The sequence below is a fragment of the Phalacrocorax aristotelis genome, chromosome Z, assembly GCF_949628215.1.
Source record: "Phalacrocorax aristotelis chromosome Z, bGulAri2.1, whole genome shotgun sequence".
Classification (NCBI taxonomy): domain Eukaryota; kingdom Metazoa; phylum Chordata; class Aves; order Suliformes; family Phalacrocoracidae; genus Phalacrocorax; species Phalacrocorax aristotelis.
Genome location: NC_134311.1, coordinates 52158813 through 52182965, shown reverse-complemented (window position 1 = coordinate 52182965; position 24153 = coordinate 52158813). Strand labels below are relative to the sequence as shown.

The window sequence follows — 24153 nt, the reverse complement described above, 5'->3', positions numbered from 1 at the left end:
GCTCTTATATATAGCGGCTCAGGCCATTTTCTTCACAGAAATGAAAGGCTTCCCATCCCAGTCTTTTATTTTCACCTTATGCTATAGAATTAGTATGGAGTTGTTTTAAATGAGCAAAAAATGTCCAGAATTGCCCCTTCCCTACTAGCCATCTTTGTGGTACAGAATCAATGACACTACGAAGCAGTGATGTAGGAGAGACCTAGACTGTATGTGTTGGCATAACGTCCCACCAGGCACAGTAATTTGCACGTCCCAGTCTAAAACCTGGGTTATATTTTAAAAACCTTACGAATGCTCATGTATATAAATAAGCATTTTTCTTTTGGGAAGTCATCTTTGCCTTTGGTTTTTCAACTCTTCCAGAATTCTAGTAATTGCTATGGGATGGCAGGGGCAGAATGGAGAAGAATCAATAAACAAAAACCACTAATGGATCCTCACAGGGGAAGCCTGCTAAATAAGGTCAGTGTGTTGTGGCAGGATTCCACAACCAAGCACTTGAAGAACTAATGTATAAAAGAACAGCAGTCTAAATTATTGAACTCAATAGCGTTATTTGGCTAGCAACCACAAAATCACAGTGACATCTTTACATTCAATTTTCAAACTAGAATACTACTTCATATAACTCAAAGTACTTGTACTTCTATATGTAACATACAACTTGACCATTTTCCCCTGTGCTTTCTTGCAAACGAGTGATAGCCTTCTGAAAGTGACTTCTACAGTTTATGTAAATTAAAAACTCTTAACAAAAGCTTTTGCTTCTAAATAAGTAGACTCGTATCATCTTTAAAAAGTCACACAGACTTATGCAATTGGTGCTGAGAGTAAGTATGGAGATTTTAGAAGACCAGTAAGCTTATTCAATCGTCCTCACAAAAAGCTTTTAGATTTGAAACTGGTATTGGCCAAACCAAAAACATAAGCAAGGTAGACACTGTCCATGTCAAATCTGAGGAAATCAGTCTTTTCCAATGCATGATTTTATTTATAGCTATTGCAATTCTTCCATGAACGATCTTTATTACAAAGGCATTTTTACAAATGTAGTCAAAAGTGCCCCACTCTAAAGCCAAAATGACTGATGTGCTGCACATTTGATGTGCAGGTGAAAATAAGTTAATTTTAATCAGGCACAATGGATATTTTGTTTTATAGGATTACTGTGGAATTGCCATATAGGTCTGAGTCAAAAAAATAAGAAATGGGAAACACATAATGAACAGGGGAAGCATTTTCCATGTGTACCTCTGTTAAAAATAAATTCCACCAGTTATATTTGCCTATGTTTATGCCAAATGCAGTATAAGGATGAGAACTGAACACAGCCAGCCTGTTTTTCTCAAAAATATTTTTTTTCTTTTGGAAAAACTCCCAAAATACAGTGCTGTAGCAACATCTAATGAAGGTCCCTGCTTGGTTGGAAAGGACTGCAGCAAGTAGATTTTTTCCCTCCCCTTACATTTAATACAGAAAGGACAGGTTCTTCATGTCAAATAGTAATATCAATACAATGTACATAGCAGAGTGTATCTTGGCATATCACCGATTCCTTGAGTCATAATGATGCACATCACGGAAGAGGAAACAGCAAAAGATTTTAAGTACACATTAGTTCAAGTAGGTAAATGTCTACTATTTTGTCACAGCACTAAATCAGTATAGATCTTAAATAACGCTTTCTTCTTTTGCTCTTTGTCACACAGCCTAAATAGAATATTACCTTATATAAGTAACTACTGCTAACAGAAAACGCTGCCCTCATATCTGTAGAAATAAACTGTAAGAGGTCAGAAACTTGTTCTTCCACAGTAGGTGTGCTTTGCTCCCTGTCTATAAGAAGTTACCACTCTAGAATGGTCAAAAGCATTTTAGTCAAAAGCATTTCTTACCTAAAAAATGGACTCTTTAGATCAAGAACATTGCCAGATTTAAATCCTGTCTGGTCCACCATAGCCACAATCTGAATGTCATAACTTTGTCTGCATCAGAAAGAGAAGTATAAAAAAGAGCTAATGCAACTAAAACAAACTATAACATCTTGTGTGAAAAAAATACCAGTGTAGTTACTGTCTTAGTAGCAAACATATAACAAGCAAAGGAAATTTACTTGCACTGGTGTCAGAGCAAGGGCATGGTTATTTAATTATCTCTAAAGAAAAAGTTACAAAATGCTTAAGTGATTATAAGAGTCTGCATCTGAAGAAAACACAATTTTGTGCTGATACTATTCAGTAGTGAAAGGTCTTTTTCCTCCTCTGACAGAAATACTGTAAATTTCAGCATTAGTTAGTACAATCAGAGTATTAATTACAAAAAATACCTAACTGGCCAAACAGCATTAGGTCCACTCTTGTCATAATCCTGAATTTCACCAGGAAGGTTATTTTTCACAGGACTTTTTGCAAGAAAGTGAGTTTACACAGAGAAGTAGAGGACCAGCTGAGCAACTGAGAGCATACCAAAACACTGAAGCTGATCAAAGCTGGTCCTCCTGTATGGAAGAGTAACTGCAGAGTTACCTAGAGGTGCTATGTTGATCCCGAAAGCAGAGGAGCAGGATTTGTTAGTTCAGTGCTAACACATGGTTAAAGTGCTTCTCATTCTCAGTCTGGCAAGGTCACTAGCTCAGGTGTCTCTTGAGCTAGTTGTAGCTCATATCTCCGTTGTAGATGTGCCTTACGTATTGACATATTTACAGCAGTGGCCATGTAATCACTTTGTGGCATACAATGTTTCTTTCATATATTAAAATATGAATACGTTTTACATGTGATAGAGACATATCAAGATCTGTATTATTGATTTTCTCCATAAGGAGTACCTAAGCAGAAAATCTGGAAATTTGACGAGTCCCATATCAAGTTGCTGATGTGATTAAATTGCTGAAAGTATTACTGACAGCTTTGATGTCACTGGAATCACCTGACTGGTAAGCATGTTACTCAAAAAAAAAAAAATTCACTTTCCCACACCAAGGAGGCTTTTGTTAAAACTACACATACACATAAGCAAACCAGGCTGCGACTTGCATGACTCAGTCACTTGAGGATTGTTTTCAAAGCAAAGCGTACCAGTGGAGTTGCCAAACATTTGACAGACAGCAGGAACAGCAGAGAAGTCTGGTGAGGAAATATGCCCTTCCAAAAGTAGTCACCTTCATCAGCCTCAGTGGAAGGACAAACAATGCATGAAAAGCACTATTCTTAAGCAGGGGAGCATGTGCATAAGGGATTTTTTTCAGAATTAAAAATATAATGGATTTGGGATCAACCCCGCTTCTCCTGTCTCTGCATAGGACTTGCTGAGAAACAAGGGGTGTTGGGACTTCAGGCAAACAACCAGGCTGCTGACAAAGACAATGGCCAGAGGTTACACTACCAGAACAAGGTGTGGAAAATGACTGGACATGACCTGAAAAAATTGCTGTGTGCAAAAGACAGCAGAGTGGAAAGCTGACCAAAGCTGCAGTAGCACCATGAGGGAAGGCAGGATGTGACAGGTGGTTAAGGAGAAGGTATGTGAGAAGGAAGTCACAGGTAACTGGAGTGGAACGTGGACACCTTCTGGTGAGCAGAGTGTCACAAGGTCAACAGTGCCTGCATAACTGTATCAGTGATACTACGTAAATTGGTAATGGTACCAGAAATAACAAACGTGTGTACAAGTGTACCCAAAATTAACTGGGGTCTTTTGGGTACCTCTAACAAGAACAGCCACACTACAAAACCTGCTTGGAAAGCATTCACACTTACCGCTTATTGGCAACAAGTAAGACTTTCCCTGACAGGGTTTCCCCCTCTTTAGCAAAGAGGGGCGTCTGAAGAAGGCAGCGTACTTGATACCAGTGAGTGAGAGGTTCTGTTGGAGCAGTGGACAACCAAACAGTAACCCTAAAACAAAAAAGAAAAACTTTCTCTCCCATCTTCTCCTTTTGGAAACAATTTTAAGTTCTTAGACTTTTATGTATGTGAGGCCTCAACTGCTTATAATAAACTGTAAATTGCCTTCAAGTAAGTTGGGAGACTGATTCTACCCTATGTTGAGAAATCTGTTATGTCTCATTTTCTTTCTTTATCTATTCTGTGCCTGTCACCACCAGATCCGTGAACCTAAACCAATTACTGAGATTAAAAAAAAGACACTCTTCAGACTCCTGTTTTCTCTTCTTTCCACACTGCCAGGACAGAGAATACTAATTTATCTCTCCTCTTACCACTCATTAAATTTCAACAAATTACAGGAGATGAAGGTTTGTCCTGAATGTGGCAATGTAATTCTTCACAATGGTAGCTTCACCCTTAAACAACACCCCACAAGAAGGTCCTCTACCTAGTTCTCACTTGCAAGAGATAATTTATTAATATATTTGAAGGGGCTCTAGGTGTAAAGAAAGGTATAACACAGATAATACTGTGAGCCCCATCCACTGACATTTCAAGTGCTACGACAAACAACTACTAGAGTAGTAGAAAACCAGAGAGCTGCTGATTAAGCAGTTACCTGCTCCAAAATGGAGGCTTTCTCAGTGGAGAATTTCAGTCAGTTCCTACAAGTCTGCCCTTTTCTCTACTGTTTTAACTCATGTGGAGTTTCTGATTCCTTTTTTAAGATTAAAAATTTTACTATCAGCTGTTAAAGTAAAAACAAATGCACATAGGTCTATTTTCTTTCAACTGATAAACTATTCTGAATTCTTGACAATCCTCATTTCAAAGGCTAAGAAAAGGCATTTATCTACACAAACAGAAGTGCATTTTACAATTTACTGAAAAAATCACCTCATCTAGAACTAGACCAATTTAACTGGGAAATCAACCAATCTTATCTAAGAGCTAAATATAGATAGCTGAAATCTAAGCAAATCTAATTTTCACCTACTTACTATACCAGATGAATGTCCCCATTTTGAAATAAATGCCTGGTGCTGCAACAAAAAATTTTCCCAAGCCTGGTGAATTTTTCTCCATTTCCACTTTGTTAGCTGAACTTGCAACCTGCTCTCCTTTTTGCCCACAAACAAGACCAGCCCAAATGGGAAAATCCAACTTATGTTCAAATGCTACTGCTTTACTTATAATGCAAACCAGAAAGTTATATAATATTGCAAAGAATCAGTATTGTGTGGAACAGTGTGCTTTGACCCTCAACAGCTCCTGGAGGTGGTCTACTATAGATAATGTGCACCCCAATCAACTGGAAGCAAGAGCACCACCATCTATTCACACTGCTAGCACAAGGTTATCACACTTATTACCTCTAGAAGACATAATTTCTTTAATAGGATGGAATTACATTACAGATAAGGTCAGCACCAGATAAAGGTCTAATACTGGCACACCTTTATGAAAGATGCAATTTTCCCCTGTATTTATATTTCATAGGACGAAGGAAAAAGTACTTACAATGATCCTACAAATGCCACATCAAACCAGAAGGCCAGGCCATGGATTAATCCAGACCGCATCATTTTGAAAACAAATGGGATTTCCACTCTGCAGGAGAAAAAAATATGCTGCCAAAGTAATTTCCAAAAAATATGGGATATTCCACCAGAAACTTACCTTGTACTAGCTTCTGTATTTCCATTCTTATTCACCAGTTTATGTCTCCACTTTCCAAATATTTAAAAGGATATGCTCTTTTTCTTTGTGTCAATAGAATTAATCAATGGCACTGATTTAGGTGGTAGCTTTTTGTATGCCTTATTTCATAGTAGAATCAAATATGCCATCACAAAAGTGTTAATGCATCATTTGTTGTAACACTGTAGACTTATAAATACAGGGGTTCAGTCTTTCCAGTGGAAAATTTCCCATTCCCACTGAAGCACTTGGATTTAGTTTAAATACTGTTTTGAACAGGAAAGGGTTGCACTACAAATCTGACAAACAGAACTACTACTGGAACCAGAAGGAAAAATTGAGCTGCTTGAGAAAGAGCTGGAATATTTTCCCTTCCAAAAGAACTATTACTGGATAAGTAGTTGAACCCAAATCTAACCCACTCTTGCAGAAACATAATGAAATTAGCATTCAGGTATGAACATATTAGTTCTGGGAACCACTGAAGGAAGTCAATGCTAGCCAGCTGAAACTGGAAAGCAATTCTTCAGCTGTTTCCCCTTCTTAGAGCAATTCTTCTTTCTCACTAGACCATGTCATTTATATAATTAGTTGTGAGTCTTGTTGAAACAACAAGGGTTCAGAGTTTCAAAGACAGTCTGTGATATTTTCCCCTTATGACAGTGTCTTGCAAGGACTTGAAGTACTCCCTCAAATTCTCCCATATGGTACACTTTATTTCACAGATGTACTGAGAAGGAGGCTTCTCTGCTGTCATTCTGGGACACAAAGGATGCAGGCTGGTTTATATGTAAGACTTCCCAACTAAAGATTTGAAGGAGCTCTGGAAGGAAGCAAAGAGGTACTGCTGACTCCTGTTAAACTGGAAAACATTTAAAGAAAAGAGATACACAAGAGTTCAGCAACGCAGCTTGTAATGACACCATTTGACAAGGTCTTTTAGGATGTCTACACAGAAAAACAAAAATTGCCTTGTAACTAGATTTAAATGTGTCCCAACATATAACACTAAGAAGTAAACACTGCCATCCAGAGTCCATTTTACCCTTTCAGCAGCAAAATTTTGTGAAACAATCTCTGGTGTTTCACAGGCTCACAAACAAGCTTCTCTCCTAATACCAGACAAATCATCATGCAGATGAACGCTCCTGTCTATTACAAGCGGTGTAATTATTCCGGCATGCCACCTTCCCTCCTCTGTGTCCACCACCAAAGCTTCCTCTCTCTCTAAGCACCAATAATCAACAGCCAGTTACAAAAATGTAAGATTAAGAGTAGGTTGCTGGCGTCTGCTGACCTATGGAAGTCTTCCTCAGTAGCTTCCATGAAGTTAACAGTGTACTTCACTGTGTTGGCCATCAGAATTCTCACATCAAAAGTATCCTATGGGGGTAAAATAAAATAAAACAAAATAAAACAAACAAGAGTTGCAAGTGTTAAAATTTTGTCTTGTCAGTGTATAAACTTGTTTTCTGTTTACAAAAACTGGTAAAAAAGACAAAAATCAGCCTCCACCCCAATAAACTTATTTTACATGTTTCAGTTTTTTATCATCCCTTAGAACACTGTTAAATTTTGCAATATTAACAGGATTTAACATATTTGATTGCTTACATACCTCTCAAAGCCTGTTTATTCAACCTAGAAACAATAAAATTTGTCCAAAATTGATCACTTGTAAAAAAATATGGTGGGTTTGTTTGGCTGGTTTATTTGGGGTTGTTTTGGTTTTTTTTTTTAAACTACATGCATTTTAATGTGCTCTTCTGCACTGCAGTTGGGTAACCTGAACTAAGACAGTATGAAAATACTTGAAAATTAAATTATGAAGTACAGGAAGAAAATTACTTAATAGAGATTGCCCTCTAGAAAAAAGTTAGGAGTAGTCAGTCAGCAAATGAAAACTTTTCCCTTCATTTTTCTTTCCATAATCACATATACTAATCCTAATTTATCACTGTTAGCAAGCTCTTTCATAAGTAAAGCAAACCCTTAACATAAAGGCTTGTATCACATGCCCCCACAGTGAACCCATCTAAGAACTAAAATCTATCTGCAGAGTAAGGGGAAGCCAAGGAGATATGTGATTTTTTTAAAGAAATAAGTTAATGTAGCTTTTATTGGGAAATGCATTTCTGATTTTCAAAGGATGAAGAACCTCAGCTGAGAAATCAAAGCCAAACATGTACTCCATACAGGATGGAAGTATGTGCCACAGTCCTAAAGATTACTCTGTTCTCTAACTGAAAACCAAAGAGACAGCACTGAGAAAAACCATGCTATAGTCAAAGATATGACTGAAATTTATGACAAAAAATGAGAGCTTTCTCTTATCCTCTTCAAGTACTAAAAGCAGTCAAGTGCAGAAGGTCACATCAGTAGTCTGATGGTCCTTCCAGATTTCTGGACAGGTTGTAGGGTCTGCATGATACAGCAGCTACACTGCTATTGCCACTTAAACTAGTTAGCCTAAAGCTAGCCAAGATTTACTGCAGTTGCATTTCTGAGAGTGAACCTTTCCATCGCATTTACACTGAAGTATTATACTGGGGGAGGGTGTAGCAGGGTGAGGATGGTTTAGGTTCCATCACCAGGGAGGTGAGGATATCTCCTGCATTCTTTCAAACTAGATACCACCTAGAATTTCACTAAAAAGAATGAAGGAGAACAGGAGGTGCAAGATCCAAGTTACCAATAAAATAAGGACATCTACATATTAAAAAAAGGCTGTTTCATAATACGGAAACCTGTTTGCCTGGCTGCTTTCTCCTTTCCTTTAATTTGCAGACCACAAATGGGAAGGGAAAAATTGAGATCAAGACACGTGTTTAAGACTGGAAACACTCAGGGAAGCTAGTTGCATGTTAGGAAGACAGTTGTTCACATGGTGTGGCTTCCTAATGTGTGTATATCTACAGACATCTGTTATTCACAGCAACACCAGTAATATTACATATAGCAGTTAACCTTTGACAGCAGCATTGTTCACACTCACAGCATTAGTTCCTGGCTCTCTACTCAACAGTCACAGAGCTCTGTTAAACAAGGAGGCTACTGTACCTTTAGGATTTTGTGGAGGGATGAGATAGGGAGAGGGAAAAACACAAAAAAATAACCCCCAGACATACAAACCTACCACAATAGGTTGTCGGAAATACTCATTCACCGCTGCATTGCGCATGCTGGACAGATTGACCCCATAAAAGCATTCTTGGCACCTAGAAAGAGTAACACATAAAATGTTCAGGACAAAATGTTTTTTTTTTTTTCTATATTCCAACCGGACCCAGGCACAATAACTGTAAATGGCAGGTGAAGTGCAGCTAAGCACCTCTTTCCTTTTCCCCTGTCTGCCATGAAGCCAAATTGCAGAACTCCTTTGCTTACTTTATTCTCCTCACCGACCACCTATACAGCACTGAGGTGATACGATCCCCTCAGATGGACATATAGAGACATTTCACACTATGCTTCTGAAAGAATCCACACAGCAAGCAGAGAATAGGGAGGAGGGCTGAGGCACTCTTAAGCTTCTTTTCTTAGCTTGAGCTATTCCAGAACAGGGAGTTGACCTTGTATAAATCAAAATAGTGACGAGGACACCTGCATTACAGGTCTGTTTTCCCTCTTCAATGTCAATAAAAAGGAAAAGGTCATCATATACCAACTGAATGGGAAAAGAAATAGTATTTTTTATCTTACCAATTTATGCAAATGTGCATTTAATGTATATTCAGACTATTTCCAGTATGAAATTTGAAATGAAAATATACATGCTTGTGTATTACACTCTTATCAACTCATTGAAAAGTTTATTAGGTATTTTTACTTCCAGATAACATAAACAAAAGAGCATGGAAAGGGGAAACGGCAAGGAGGCTCAACTCCTTGTGATGGAAGTGTCACCTAGATACAAAACCATGGTCAAGCCTTCCAAGTCTTCAGAAGAACTTAAAAAAGGAAACTTTAAATGTCTGTCCTCATTGTTACAGCATCATACAACTCCTAAACGATCATAACTTTTTACAAAGTGGATGAGTTAGTCTAAACCAATCTGGCAATATCCCTTTAATACTGATAAATTCTGCATTATTGCTTCTGTGCTAATTGCATAAAGGGAAGATGCCCAGATGTCTCAGAAGATTATCTTTAAGGAAAGAACTCAAATAAGCACAACACAGGAAATCAGCTGACACCAGTAACTGCAAGTGATCTTTTACCCTTTTCCGTATGTTTCCTGTAGTGTATAATTGAGTTGCTTATTTATCACAGATGAGAAAGACAAAATGTGCACTATAAGTGTATGAGAAACGTAGCCTTTCCTTTGTATAGTAAACAGGCTATGCTAACTGCTGCGTCTAAAGTTTGAACACACAGCATGATTTTTGCATAGGATTTTGAAGGTTTTTTAAAGTCATAGTGCCCCTACTGGATGAAAGTTTGAATTGCAAATCTATGTATTTCTTTCACTCTTTCGCTCAAGTACTATCATCCGACTTGATCCAAAACCATACCCAATCTCTAAGACCCAGGATATAGATTTAACTAAATAGGAAAGGATTTATTATACACAAAACACATCTGTCCTGACTAATAAAGCTGGTCAATGAATGAAAGCTGTTTCTTGAGGCCTGGAATTTGAAGCTTAGCAGATCAGATGCTATCACCAGTTAGTTCCTGATGGCTTACTTCTAACATCCAAGAAAGCCCTGAGGAAGCGGTTTGTCTGAAATAGGACTTTTATAGCCTGGATCTATCAGAACATCCAGACCTTTTATTTTAAGAACATGAATGTCCTAGAGTGATGCAGAATCAGAACTACTGCACTCTCACCCAGCATATTTTCTTCTCGCATTTGCTTGAAGGCATTAGGAGGACTTATTTGTTGGTCTTCAGAGAACTCAGTAACCTCAACAGCATTTAATCCTCTTGCACAATCAATGTCCTGGGTATACATCCATACAAAACTACAACTACGCAGATAGGAGGACTGATACTGTTGTCCTCTGCTCAGGAGACATCTCGAGACAGCAATAAACTACCTTGTAGGCAGACAAACTATTCTGTTTATATGCTAATATGCTAAACAGTACCTGATATATAAGGAGTATCATCAAGGTCAAAGGTGTGGCATTTCTGTGGTTACTTTGGTTGAAACATTCTCATAAAAAATTAAAAGTAGGTAATAAAAGAACTGTCAAAACTGGGAGACAGATGGGTGGAGGGAAGACTGCAATATGTTGCCCCCTGATTGCTATCCTAATTACAAAGTATTACTACAGTCGGTGATAATAATGTTAACAGCAAAAACATTCTTGGTGCAAAGAGAAATTAGTTACTAAAGCAAACTTGAAAAATCAGATTTTCTGCTTTATGCAATTCTCTGAAAGCTTTGCAGTGGTTGACAGATAATTCAGCTTATTAAATGTATGCATGCAGACTATCTGGAATCAAATCATGCCAGCTAGATACAGATGAAGTTCTCTTTTCCCTTTTTTTGAGAATGGAGATGCTGTATTTGTGTTAACAAACTATAAGAAACTAATCTAGCTGGACTATTCAGTCCCAGCTGTAAAACTCTTAAACAACAAAAGGCAGCAGATTTTTTCCCACCATTAATAACATTACCATATATGTTAGTGTGCATGGAGATATACACGCATACACTGTAACTACCCCACAGGTATTCCACAGAGGTCTTACATTTATTACAAATGAAGATGAAGCACCCCAAGCAGTGTGAAATGAAATGCTTTCAGATTGGCAGTAACATCCAGTCCTGTATAGATCTGGGGAAAAAAACCCTGTATTTCTGCTTCAAACTACAAAGTATGTATCTATTTTCTTTACTGAGTGATGAAGAGTCTTCATCGTGGTAAAACATTGTGCTTTAGTCTTTTAATTCATAGTCTACTATATATAATTGACATGTCAAGTATATACGCAAAAGTAACATCATCTTTGGGAAGAGGGACCAGAATGACAGTTGAAATGTGAAAACTTATTGGAAGTTACTTCTACCTTCTTTTTTTCACTTTCTTAACATAAAAAATTACTGTTGCAGCTTTTGTGGTTGTAAACATACAATGCAAACATTTAATAATAGGCTCAACCTACACAGTGAGACAAAAGAGCACAAACTGGCTGTATAAAGTAACATTGCCAGCAAAGGATTCAGCATGTAAATCACTCAAATTTCTCTCACTCCTTTAATCGCTACATATTAAGAAATATTAAGATTTTGTCATAGCTCTATTTCAGAGACAGACAGAAGAAACATTTTAAGTATGAGCAGTTATACCATAACCTGGGCATGGAAGAAAATGTTGTCTTTAATCTAAGAAACCAACAAATAGGTTTGATGAAGACCACTTAGTGTTCACATTCCACATCACAAGCTGAAACAACAGGTGAAAGACTGCATTTATCATCTTCCAGATGATGTAAAAATAGTTAACCCCAGCATTCCACAGTACCTTTTATATAAAACCTTTAAATAATTATAATCTATAAATGGCTAATTTATAAAGTAACTGATCTGCATCATATGTAGGACTAGAGATGTTTAAAAATAAACCTGCCATTTGCTGAAATGGAATCACCTCAATTTCTCCTCATTAGGATATCAATGTAAATGTTTCCTCCTATATCAAGCACAGCAACAGCTCACCAGTGGGTAGTAGCAGCACACTCCAAGTCAAAAGGAGTACAACAAGAATTTAGGTGGACAGAAAGTTACTACTAAATTCAAAATTGTTCAAGACATGGTAATTTATACTGATTCTCTGTGAAGACTGCAAGGGAATCTCTCCTGTGCTTAGGTATCTGGGACTTCAGGCAGCACAATGATCACCATCTACAGCATACTACACTTCGGTGTAGCAAAGGAAACACTAGCACCTGATTCACAGTCAACTCTTTTTCTTCCAATGGATGCTCACTGGAGTAAATTTCTCTTTCAAAAAGAGACCGAATCAGCTCTGGCACTTCCTGAGACAACCTTCCAACTTGCACAATGAGCAGTATGACTGTAAGCCAGAGCAGAAGTGAACACTGAAAACATAAAAGCATTCTCTTCCAAGGTTGACAGACAGTTTATACTGAATCAAAGAACTGATTTAATTTTTCACCTCTACTGAATCTTTGATAAAAATAAAATAACTTAAATAATCTTTACCAAAAATTGGCTCTGGAGTAGTGTTCCATGTAGAGCTGCTCATCAGAAAAAGGAGCCAAATAAACATCACTGAAAGTTGGGAACATCATTCCTAGTAAACAAAAGACAATATAAATTAGAAAGGCAAGTGTTCAAGAACCATTTGGACAATGCTCTTAAATACATGGTTTAATGTTAAGGTTGCACTATATGGAGTAATGAGTTGGACTTCATGATCCTTGTGAGTCCCTTCCAGCTCAGGATATTCTGTGATTCTATAGTCCGAGACATCCCTACAGGAATGTCTTCACTAGCAAGAAACCACCAGTTCAGAAGCAGCAATTTTCACACACTTCAGATATCTTAGCATTTAGTTTCATTAATGTATGGGTTACTGAAATGTGAATATGCTAAAGCAGTTAGCACAAAAACCAACCCAGAACATCTATAAGAACAGAACCAGAATACTTCATAAAGTCCTAATAATTTTATGGTTCTATATCAAATATTTGAATTATTTAGCTTCCTTCAAATGAAGCTAAATTCTTGCCGTAAAATACCTTCTCAACACTCTCCAGTGAAAATACAGCACCTTCTTTGCTTAGAGCTAACCTAATAAATATAACATCTGTGCAAGGGATTTGCATTAAAGCTCAGACTTGATCTTGAATTAAAGTGCTGCGTATGGTTTTGGTCAAATTTGGAAGAACAGATGTTAATGAATGAAGTACTTATATGCACTTTACTCTTAAGACTTTTATCCAGGAAAGTTAAAGCACTTCAGAAATTTTTACAAACACAAAATTGTATACTACACCTTTTTCTTCTTTTAAACAGATGCTGAAGTTGAGAAAGAGAATTTTGTTTGCATGAAGCGGCAAATCAGTGGCAAAGCATGGAATGAAATCCTGATCTATTAGTTTGCAAGAATGCATCTTCATTAGAATCTCAAACTCTAATGGCTCAGGAAACCAGATGAATTACCTTCCATTATTTTCTGTGGACAGTGCATCAGACTGCCTAGCAGCTTAAATGAAAGCCCTTGTATTCTATTGTGCATGTGTCAATGGAAGCAGGAAACAAAGCCTGTCATTTTAAACTATACTTGAGCATACTTCACCCTTTTTTAATCTGGTATAAAACACGATGTACTGTGAAACAGCAAGAAGTCACAGAATAGTACAATAGCAATGATGGCTCCATCATTATATTAATTCCCCTGGGCCCCCTAGATGGTGGTAAAGCTAGAATGTGGGTATAAAACCAGATAATTCTGGACTACCAATTCAAGTCTTTTTTCCTTCTTTCAGAAACTTATCTTCCTTTCTCTATGCAGGAGGTAATTGTGGTGACACACTCACCATTTGACTTCAACCATTTTTTGGAATGGACGTAACTTTCCAGCATCCTTTCATTGAAGAGCATATAACCCATCGGTTCAGAAATTACCACATCAACACTCTCAGGCAGGGATATCTCCTCAATTTTTCCAGACAGAACTGTGATCTTATCAGAAATGTTGTTGCTTCTCACCAACAGCTGGAGGAAAACCAAAAGCACACAGAAAATGCAACTCCTTTGATTAGCACAATTTATGTCAGACATCTTTAATTAGCATTAAACCCCCTATAGTGTAAACCAACTATCTCAGTCTGTAATTGGAATAAAATAGAAAGGTAAAATATTTTTCCTTGCCGCACAAGTATTTCTAAAGACTGGAGCTTACTGGAGCACGTTCAAAGAAATACATTGTGTGCAATCAGCAAGTGATAGTACAAGTACTGTTATCCTGTAAGAGATAACTGTAATCAATACCTACCTGAAAAAATATCTACCAGGAAGAGGTGGATATTTTCTTTCAATACAAAAGATTAGGAAGAAAGTGTATTCATAATTCTCCAAATTTTTTAAAAATACTGTTCTTGGGTGAGTTACATATTCATGACAGAATAAAGAAACTCAATAGCTGAAAAGTTTGAGGTGAGTAATTCCTAAGCGTAAATGGAGCATAGTGCTATATTCACATAAACGTGTTCAAATGGGCCAGTACTTAGAGACAGGATACTGGAGATTTATCCACTTCTATGTGCATAGTGAACCTTGGAGCAAAACACTGAACAGAAGAAATGGACCTAAAATTTTATGTTCACTACAGCAAGTTATTAAGGAAAAAACAACCTTTTCAAAGCCTCTATATATCTACACACAGATGCATATCCTATTCAGCTGTACTGTACTCGGATATATGGAGAAGTATCTAAACCTCTTATGTTTAAATAATGAGTAGAATCTGGGTTCTTCTGGCACAAACTTATAACGTTAAATAGTTGCTGCTTTAATCTGAGGTGTCCGCTGGGAGATTCTATAAAATGAAGCATCCTTTGCAACAGCACAGTAGATTTGTATTGATGTCCAGAGATACCAGGAAAAGCAAGTATATACAATGCAGTAAGTAACAGAAAACACTCCCTCACAGGTGTACTTGCACTGATATATAATTGTAACATCAACAGAAGTGCATAATTACTTCAGCAAACCTTTTCCAAAACAGACTGGGCTTTAGGTAACAGCGATAAAACTTATGACTCATTCTAACTAGAGAAAGAGATACTAATGTTGTTAGTAGCTAATTCACCAAAACGTGAATATGCTAAAGCAGTTAGCACAAAAACCAACCCAGAACATCTATAAGAACAGACCAGAATACTTTATGAAGTCCTAATAATTTTATGGTTCTATATCAAATATTTGAATTATTTAGCTTCCTTCAAATGAAGCTAAATTCTTGCTGTAAAATACCTTCTCAACACTCTCCAGTGGAAATACAGCACCTTCTTTGCTTAGAGCTAACCTAATAAATATAACACCTGTGTGAAGGATTTGCATTAAAGCCTGAATGAGTGATACAATCAATGATTTTCAGCCATTACCTGCCAATATAAACTACATGTCAGAATGATAATAAAACTATTAAACTAACAAGCTATCAATTAGGCAAATAACATTGCTGCTTCTTTTACTGACAGGTGTTTGTACCCATTTCTAAGAAGAAGTTGACAGATTTTGTTTTAAAAGTTCTTCAGACCAGAGGCTCTGTGAGCAGACACATGATGTGATTTCATTTGGAAATGAAATTACCATTTTGCTCACAGGTGAATTCTGAATCTAAAAATAACTAACTAAAAAAAATAACAGCTCAGCAGCAGCATGGATGTACAAAGCCTAAACAATTTCAGACCCTCACGGACTGTGACATATAACTCACATAGTTAGCTAGAGGGCAGCAGAATATTACAAAATCTCTCTCTCATGCAGTGGAGAAGCTTATATTACAAAAATTTTTACTTTTACCAAAGTAGTAGCATGGAGACAAATAGAAAAGGTTTTTCATTGCTATTCTGTATTATTATTATTATTACTGGAGTTGGGGAAAAAAATCATCAACGCTTATTTGCTTTCCTACTCTTAAATACAGCAAAAACAAAAACAAAAAAATTTAGAGCAATGCTGTCAGTACTACATCCTCTCCTTCAAAGTGTAGCTATGACTTGGGAAAGCTGAAGTTCCCTGTGCTTTTGGCCTTCTGAAGCTTAACAGATAGAATCTGCATTTTTAAAAGGAATTTAGCTGATGGCAGGTTTTGGCCACAGAGACTCAGGGAACAGAAGAAACCTCTGCTTATTCACACAAGATTCTTCTCAGTGTGAATTCACTCAGTTCAATACACTGACAGAGGTCTGAAGAATCAAGGCAATTCTGCATCTGCCAAAATCTCAGTCTGTGTACCAAGATTGTCAGGAAGACAATGAATGCCAATTTAAGCAAGAATTTTTACATGCATATCTGAGACAGACTAGATTAAGACAATTTATTTCAGGGAGAAGATCACTTGTCCTATGGCAGATATTTTTTGGTCATTTTTACAGCTGTTTAATTAGAGTTATTTAACAGTTCATATCTAGCCAGGTTGGTGGGAATGAAAAGCTAGTTTCAAAGTTTTAAACATTTAACTTTTTAAAAATTATTTTTTAAATGCAAAGATGATTTTTCTAAAACTGAAATTTACCATGCATTGACAAACTCTGATTAGTGGTTCATTATCACATGAACAGAAGCAAAAATCAATTAATTGACATTAAATATTGGAGACCTACAGTCTCCCACAAATTCCATGCATCTCTTTGTACAAAAAGAAAATTCTACAGAAGTAACAGAAATAATTTACAAGAGATACAGAACACAAGTGTATTATATCAAATGCACATAAAATACTGCTAACTCCTACTCCTAGGCAATACTAGTCCAAAACTGGGATTTAAAAATAAATTAATAAATCAATCACTTTGAGGAGCTATAAGCTAACAGCTATAAACTAACTTTTGGTCCCAACTACCTCCATCTTGTTTGAAGTGATCTTATTTTTGACAGGATTATGAAGTTAATTCACCCTCTGCAGCACTTTCATGATGTGAGGGTTTTAACTTTCTTTGCTTATTTCTGCCATCACAAGTACGACCTTGCTGCTCAGGCAGGAATATTGACCATGCCATTTAAACAAATACCTTAAACCCTTCCTTCATGTTCCATACTGAAACCCCCAACGTATATCTTCATCTTGACAGCTTGCTATTCCTACTAATCTAAATTGAAGTTCTTGTTTAGAAATTAGCAAATTTTGTGCCTTTTAAAAAATATCTTATTGGCAAATTAAGAACAAGCAGCTAAGGGTGGTGGCAGTAGAGGCTTTTGACTCAGTGCCTTTGAGAATCAATAGTGAATCTGTGGCAAAAGGACAGTAGGTATATCTGAGTGGGTGGGTTGACAATGTTTTCACCTCCCACACAGTACTTCATAAATTCCTGCAATCACCAAGTTATGGTCAGCACAATATGTCTGAACAAAAGGAATGAAGTAGTTTCAGTATTTCATAGCTTTAATGAAGGGAAAAAAAAATGGAGGAAAAAAAATAATTCCACCCAGTATCTTATCATTTTGTCAATAACTGAAAGGCAGGTGTTGTTTTGAAGAGCCACGCTCCCTTGTGATTCTCCTGCATTTCAGAAGATTTTGAAAGTAGGGCAAGATTATATTGGTAAGGATAAAACCGATACCTTAAAATTAAATATAAACAGTTAAATTGGTATCTGGTATATGCACTCACTTCAAATTAATTGCATCAGTCTGTTACCAAATGTGGCCATGTTGGTGTTCCGGATATTTTTTCCTTTATCGTTTTTCCATGCAGCATTCATGAAAGTTAAATGCTTAAAAGTCTTTGGTAAAATAGTAAGGGTTTGTTTGACAAAATACAGATCAAAACTGAACTGTGTAATACATACAGGTAAGCAGAAACTTTTCATATACATCTCTCCTCATGAAAGGTCCAGTTTTATGTCCAGACACAGCAGATCTCTCACCCAATGAAACAGAGATGCAAAAAGAGGCCCAACTGTTCCTTAAGCCTGACAATCAATGTCATGGATTATAAAAAGCTCTGAATAACTCAAGCCTTTTCCATATGAATCCCCCCCAAAATATCAAGAAACACTATAAAATATCATAAAATGTTTTACATTTTGACATCAGGATCCATCCCTAATGAAAACCAAGAGTGTTTTCTCTGGAGAACAAACAAAACTCTGCAAAATTCCTCATGGAACAAAATAAAACCTCTGAAAACAAAGAAATTTAGTCCCAGAGGACTCCCAAAGTTGGCAAACACATCGAACTATTTCACAGAGATTTAAAAGATAAGCTGTGCTAGCACTGCGATTGAACCCTGCCAAAACTGTAAACAGCATGACAGCATCCTTAATACTGAAATACAAATAGTCAAACGGCTTTCTATCTAATTGTGCAACTACATACTTTTTAGAGATGCCTAAGAACTACATGTTTGAATGTTCTGCTGTAATTAAACTTATTAACATCCTGACCACTGAGGGATACAGAGAAAACAGAATAAATTCTTCCTATCACATAGAAGACTCAGAGGACTTATGTAGGGGGAAATATGTATATGTGTTAACAACATGCCATTGCGCAACACTTCAAGAAACCCAAATAGAAATACAAAGTTAATCTGACACAAACATTCTCTGCATTTTTCAAAAGTAAACAGCAAGACTGACATATGGCCCACCCAAACCCCTGAGCAAAAATGTGAAGGGGCCTTTAATTGACTGTTATGATGAATTGTCATAGACAAGAGTACAGTTATGCAGCTGCAAAGGAAAATCAGGTTAGTAGAGTTAGTCTATCAGGAAGCTTTATACAACCTCACCTGCTCAGATTTTGCACATCAGCAGCTGCATTTATCCAAGATCATAAGTCACTTTTCTGACTTTGCCTACAGGAGCTCTCAGAAGTAATTACACTTACATCACCTAAAATATAAGGCTTGATCTACACGTTAGATTTCATTTGAACTGCCAAGCCTTTTAAATACAGAAGCAGACTAAGAGTGTATGAACAAGATGTTTATTCTACACTAGTTCCAAATAATAGAAGGAATCATAGCATGGTTTGGGTTGGAAGGGAACTTTAAAGGTCATCTAATCCAACCCCCCTGCCAAGGGCAGGGACATTTTCCACTAGATCAGGTTGCTCAAAGCCCTCTCCAACCTTACCTTGAACACATCCAGGAATGGGGCAGTCATAACTTCTCTGGGCAACCTGTTTCACCACCCTAATCATAAAAAAAAAATAATTCTTCCTTATGTTCAATCTAAACCTACCCTCTTTCAGTTTAAAACCATGGCTCTTTGTCCTGTCACTAATACAGTGGTAATGTATGTATTACCATTGTAATCTGTAATTTTGTACTGTACCATATAAATGGTCCAGTAACACAGACTCTGATAAAAAGGTCTTTCTCCACCTTTCTTCTAAGCCCCCTTTAAGTACTGAAAGGCAGCAGTAAGGTCTTCCCAGAGCCTTCTCCTTTCCAGGCTGAACAACCCCAACTCTCAAGGCCTTTGCTCATAGGAGAGGTGTTCCATCCCTTTGGTCACTTTTGCAGCCCTCCTCTGGACCTCCTCCAAGAGGTCCATGCCTTTCCTGTGCTGAGGGCTCCAAAGCTGGACGCAGCACTGCGGGTGGGGTCTCACCAGAGCAGAGTAGAGGGGCAGAATCATCTCCCTCAATGTGCTGGCCACGCTTCTTTTGACTCATCTGTATCCTGCAGCTCAGGATACAGTTGTCTTTCTGGGCTGTGTGTGCACGTTGCTGGCTCACGTCCAGGTTTTCATCCACCAGTATCAAGTAGTTCTCCACAGGGATGCTCTCACCCCATTCATCTCAGTCTGTACTGATATTGAGGATTGCCCCACCCCAGGTGCAGGGCCTTGCACTTAGCCTTATTGGACCTCATTAAGTTCTCATGGGCCCACTCCTCAAGCCTGTCAAGATGTCTCTGAATGGCATCCCATCCTTCAGGCATGTCAACTGCACTTCTCAGCTTGGTGTCACCTGTGAACTTGCTGAGGGTGCACTTGATCCCACTGTCTGGGTTACTGATTAATATATTCAAGTTTGGTTCCAGTACAGACCCTTGAGAGACACTGCTCATTATTGGTATCCACTTGGACATTTAGCCGTTGACTGTAACTCTTTAAACACGGCCATCCAGCCAATCCCATATCTATCTAACAGTCCATCAATCAAATCCGTATCTTTCCAATTTAGAGTTAAGAATGTTGCAAGAAAGTTCTGGACTGGAGAAATCTACATGTAAAGCTCTGTACTTCCATTATGTTGTTTCTGGTGACCGTTTCACCAGATTATCAGGAGCAGCTGTTGTGTTTTGTGTTTTTTTTGAAGTGACTACTTAATATTTATACGTCTGTATTCATCTTAACAGCTGACATCCACCACCCATCTTCCCTGAGAGACAAACTGGTACACTCTCAGGTTTTTACACACTTGCCTTTTGTAATGGTGACACATTGCAAATGCTTTGTTTTCCTTTTTTCAGAGTCACAGAATCATAGAAAGGTTTGGGTTGGAAGGGACCTTCAAAGGTCATCTAGTCCAACCCCCCTGCAGTGAGCAGGGACATCTTCAACTAGATCAGGTTGCTCAGAGCCCCGTCTAATCTGGCCTTGAATGTTTCCAGGGATGGGGCATCTACCACCTCTCTGGGCAACCTGTGCCAGTGCTTCACCACCCTCATGGTAAAAAATGCCTTCCTTATATCTGGTCTGAATCTAGCCTCATTTAGTTTTTAGTGAGCATTATCACCTTACCATACAAACCCAACCACACAGCATCTGACACACCAGATGCGACGGCAGACATTAAATTACAATTAAATTAAATACTGTTAAAGTGTTTTAATCTAAATAACAGAAAACACAAAACAGGTGCAGTGTGTTTATTGCACAGGAGATAGTAAGGTGCACAGAAGATAGTAAGGTGCACACAAGTATCACCTAAACACTACATAGCAAATAAAGGCAAACGTTATGGTGCTTAAGACAGAATCTCTGCAAGTGCACATCAAATGCTTTTCTAAATTCCTGCATAGTAACTCTTTCTTTCTGTTTATTGAAATGCTCTACATGGATGCTTTTTCCATTCTGTTAATGTTAATGTCTCCCCTTGGTCCTAGATAAGCTGCTTAGAATCACATTTCCTGTTTAGACAAAACTACCAGTACGAGTCATTTTCAGATTTATTTCTTCTGTTACCTACCATTTTCTTGGCAAAGTATTTACTGCAATAGTGAAATTAGCAGATGGAGAGTGCTTTCATCTCACATCTCATGCACACACCACTGAAAAGCACTGGCTACCATTCACTCTACACAGTTTTCTCCCTATTACAAACTCATTTGTAAGGCAAGATCTGTTTCAAATTCCTTTCTCTACCACAGACTGCACATGGCAGGAGCCAGCTGCCAGCAGTTTTATGTCCAAAACATGGAGTCTCAGAACAGAAGAAAAACTGGTGCAGAGTCATGGTAAAGGTTCGCATGGTTTCTCTCTCCTCTGTTGAAGTTTTTGAAACAGGAAAAAAAGATAGCAGGTAAGCCTTGGGTACAAAAATGCCAGGCAGAAACTATTGTCTGTGTTAGTAAAAAAACTATATCCAACAGGTAGACCATATTGACATGAAAGTGAACAAAAGGTGACAATAATATTCAGAATTCCTTTGAATGCTATTCTTTTCAGTATAGGGAAACAGCAAAGTACTAGAGGGGAGAAAAAATATTACAGTCCTTGGACTGTAATAACGAGTTGCATTTTAAAATAATATATATTACAAAGTAATATTCTGTTGTCATTTTTAGTTTAAATGCAAATAAAACTTGTCTAATGTAGATCTGTATGGGCTTCACTGGAATTATGTCAAACATATAGACAACCATAACCAAGAGGCTCAGATCTGTCTAGCCTTTCCAAATAGCTTAATGAGGCCATAGAACAAAACAGAGATGGAAGCATATTACAAACCAATGAAAAAGCCACCCAACTACTACACAGAACACAGTAATGTGAGATACTCTTCAGCAAATATCTAAAGGAGTGACTAAGCAACAGCGATTATGTTTGCTAATACAGCAGCTGCTATGAATTTTCCCTCCAACACTCTTTGCAGCTATTCTACCATTACACATCTGTATATAGTATACAGTTTTGAACACTGTCAAAGAGAGATCTGATTTCTGGTAACTGCATTGTAGTGCTAAAATCTTAATGTCCTTCTTTCAAAATAAACCTCCAACCATAAAGAGGAGCTTACTGTAAACTCAAGAAATCTCTCAGTAAAAAGCATTACAGCATTAATTTGCATGTTCAAATATAATTTCCCTTCAGTCAGTAGTTCATTGTATTGGTTTCAAGTATTTTGTATTAAAATAGAAAAAAATAAAGAAAAAGGAACAAGACTCTTTGATCTCACATTCAACACCACTACACATATCTGGAACAGATGAAAAATATAATAAATCCATGCAGAAATGAGAAAATAAATGGATGGAAAGTAGTACTTTGCATAATCCAGATACTTGATAAACCATACTAATGAAATCCCACTGTGGAATATTAAGAGATGACAAATAGTATACCCAAGGCTAAGCATCTTCAAAATGAATAAACTGAAATCCTTAAAACATATCATGTCTTAATAGATCAGCTGATCTGCAATACAGTTCATGAGTGAACAAGTTTTCTTAAGAAAATACAACTATAAAAGTCTATTATGTTTCTTATGAAAACCGAGTACCATTTGGGTAAGTAGAAAGAAATGACAAAAGATCTATGAATTATCAAACTGACATTTTAGCCAATATTCCCCAGTATCTACAGCTGCTTAATGTTCTTTACTTTTCTTTATCAATCAAAGGTTCTTTACTACTCCTAATCAATCATAGTTTTAAGAAGTTTAGCCTTTCATCCACCCTAGGAGAAAAGCAATTTAGTTTCTAAACCCAATGGATTAATGCTACTTTCTAACAGTAAGTTACCAGACATATTACTCACATTTACATTGCATTAAAAAATACACAATTTTTGATAGACTACAGATGCAGCATGTGCTGTTTCACAACTTGTGATTTTGTATACTTCTGACTGGAGTCAAGTTCTAACCTGTGACTAAAAGGTTAAAAAAACCATATACATTATACTCACTATTACAGTTGTACTACTACTACTGTTTACAATATCCTGTGTGAAATAAGAAACACCTTTCACCCTTCCCCCTGAGAGATACCTTCCATATATTAACATTTTTAATGGTTTGGATAGGTCTGACAAAATTACAGGCATCAGAAAAAAATTCTTTTCAGTTACAAAGAATCCTTCTAATTATTCAAATTATAATAAGAAAACAGAAATGCTGTTTCAGTACATATATGCTAAGTTAGGCTAGTACATCCTCACCAATTCCAAAAGTAACACACACATAATAAGAAAATATTTGTTAACGGCAACACAAATATGGTGGAAGTAGAAAATTATTATATGAAAGAACACTCTTCCTCGATATATAAGTTAATGAAAAATCTATATGGGGAGATTATGGAGTCCTGTATTTGAGCTGGAATGAAAAATAAAAAGAATTCCTATATTAATAACTACCTCTATTTGGAGATATATATAATAATGTCCAATATTCATATTTTCTTCTTTAAGACCAGGACAGATTATCTCAATTTCCAATAGCAATGCATTTCCTTCACAATGTTACAGTTGACAACTGGTGTTTGCCAGCCTATCCCAAGAGCAAGGCTGGATTGCTGCATGAGGACATGCAGAAAGAACTTTCACTGAACTGCTGCCTGCTCATTGTGTGGACTTAGAGGAACCATGGACTCCTAATATCGCTCATAAACATTTATATTCTAGACCAGTGAAGCAAAAGAAAAATTAACAAGTAGATACTGCAAACAGTATCTACATG

General features: G+C 37.1%; 1 protein-coding gene across 1 annotated transcript in view; it reads right to left on the bottom strand.

Annotated features, from left to right (window-relative positions):
• Nucleotides 1-370: 370 nt before the first annotated feature.
• The window catches only part of LOC142050441 (histone-arginine methyltransferase CARM1-like), a 64800-nt gene continuing 41017 nt past the window's right edge, over nucleotides 371-24153 (bottom strand). The window contains exons 6-13 of the mRNA XM_075079093.1: nucleotides 14109-14286; nucleotides 12769-12859; nucleotides 8728-8809; nucleotides 6889-6974; nucleotides 5412-5501; nucleotides 3762-3899; nucleotides 1899-1988; nucleotides 371-380 (exon numbers count right to left, since the gene is read on the bottom strand). Of these exons, the coding sequence (XP_074935194.1) occupies nucleotides 371-380; nucleotides 1899-1988; nucleotides 3762-3899; nucleotides 5412-5501; nucleotides 6889-6974; nucleotides 8728-8809; nucleotides 12769-12859; nucleotides 14109-14286 (765 nt within the window). The remainder of the gene's footprint in view (nucleotides 381-1898; nucleotides 1989-3761; nucleotides 3900-5411; nucleotides 5502-6888; nucleotides 6975-8727; nucleotides 8810-12768; nucleotides 12860-14108; nucleotides 14287-24153) is intronic.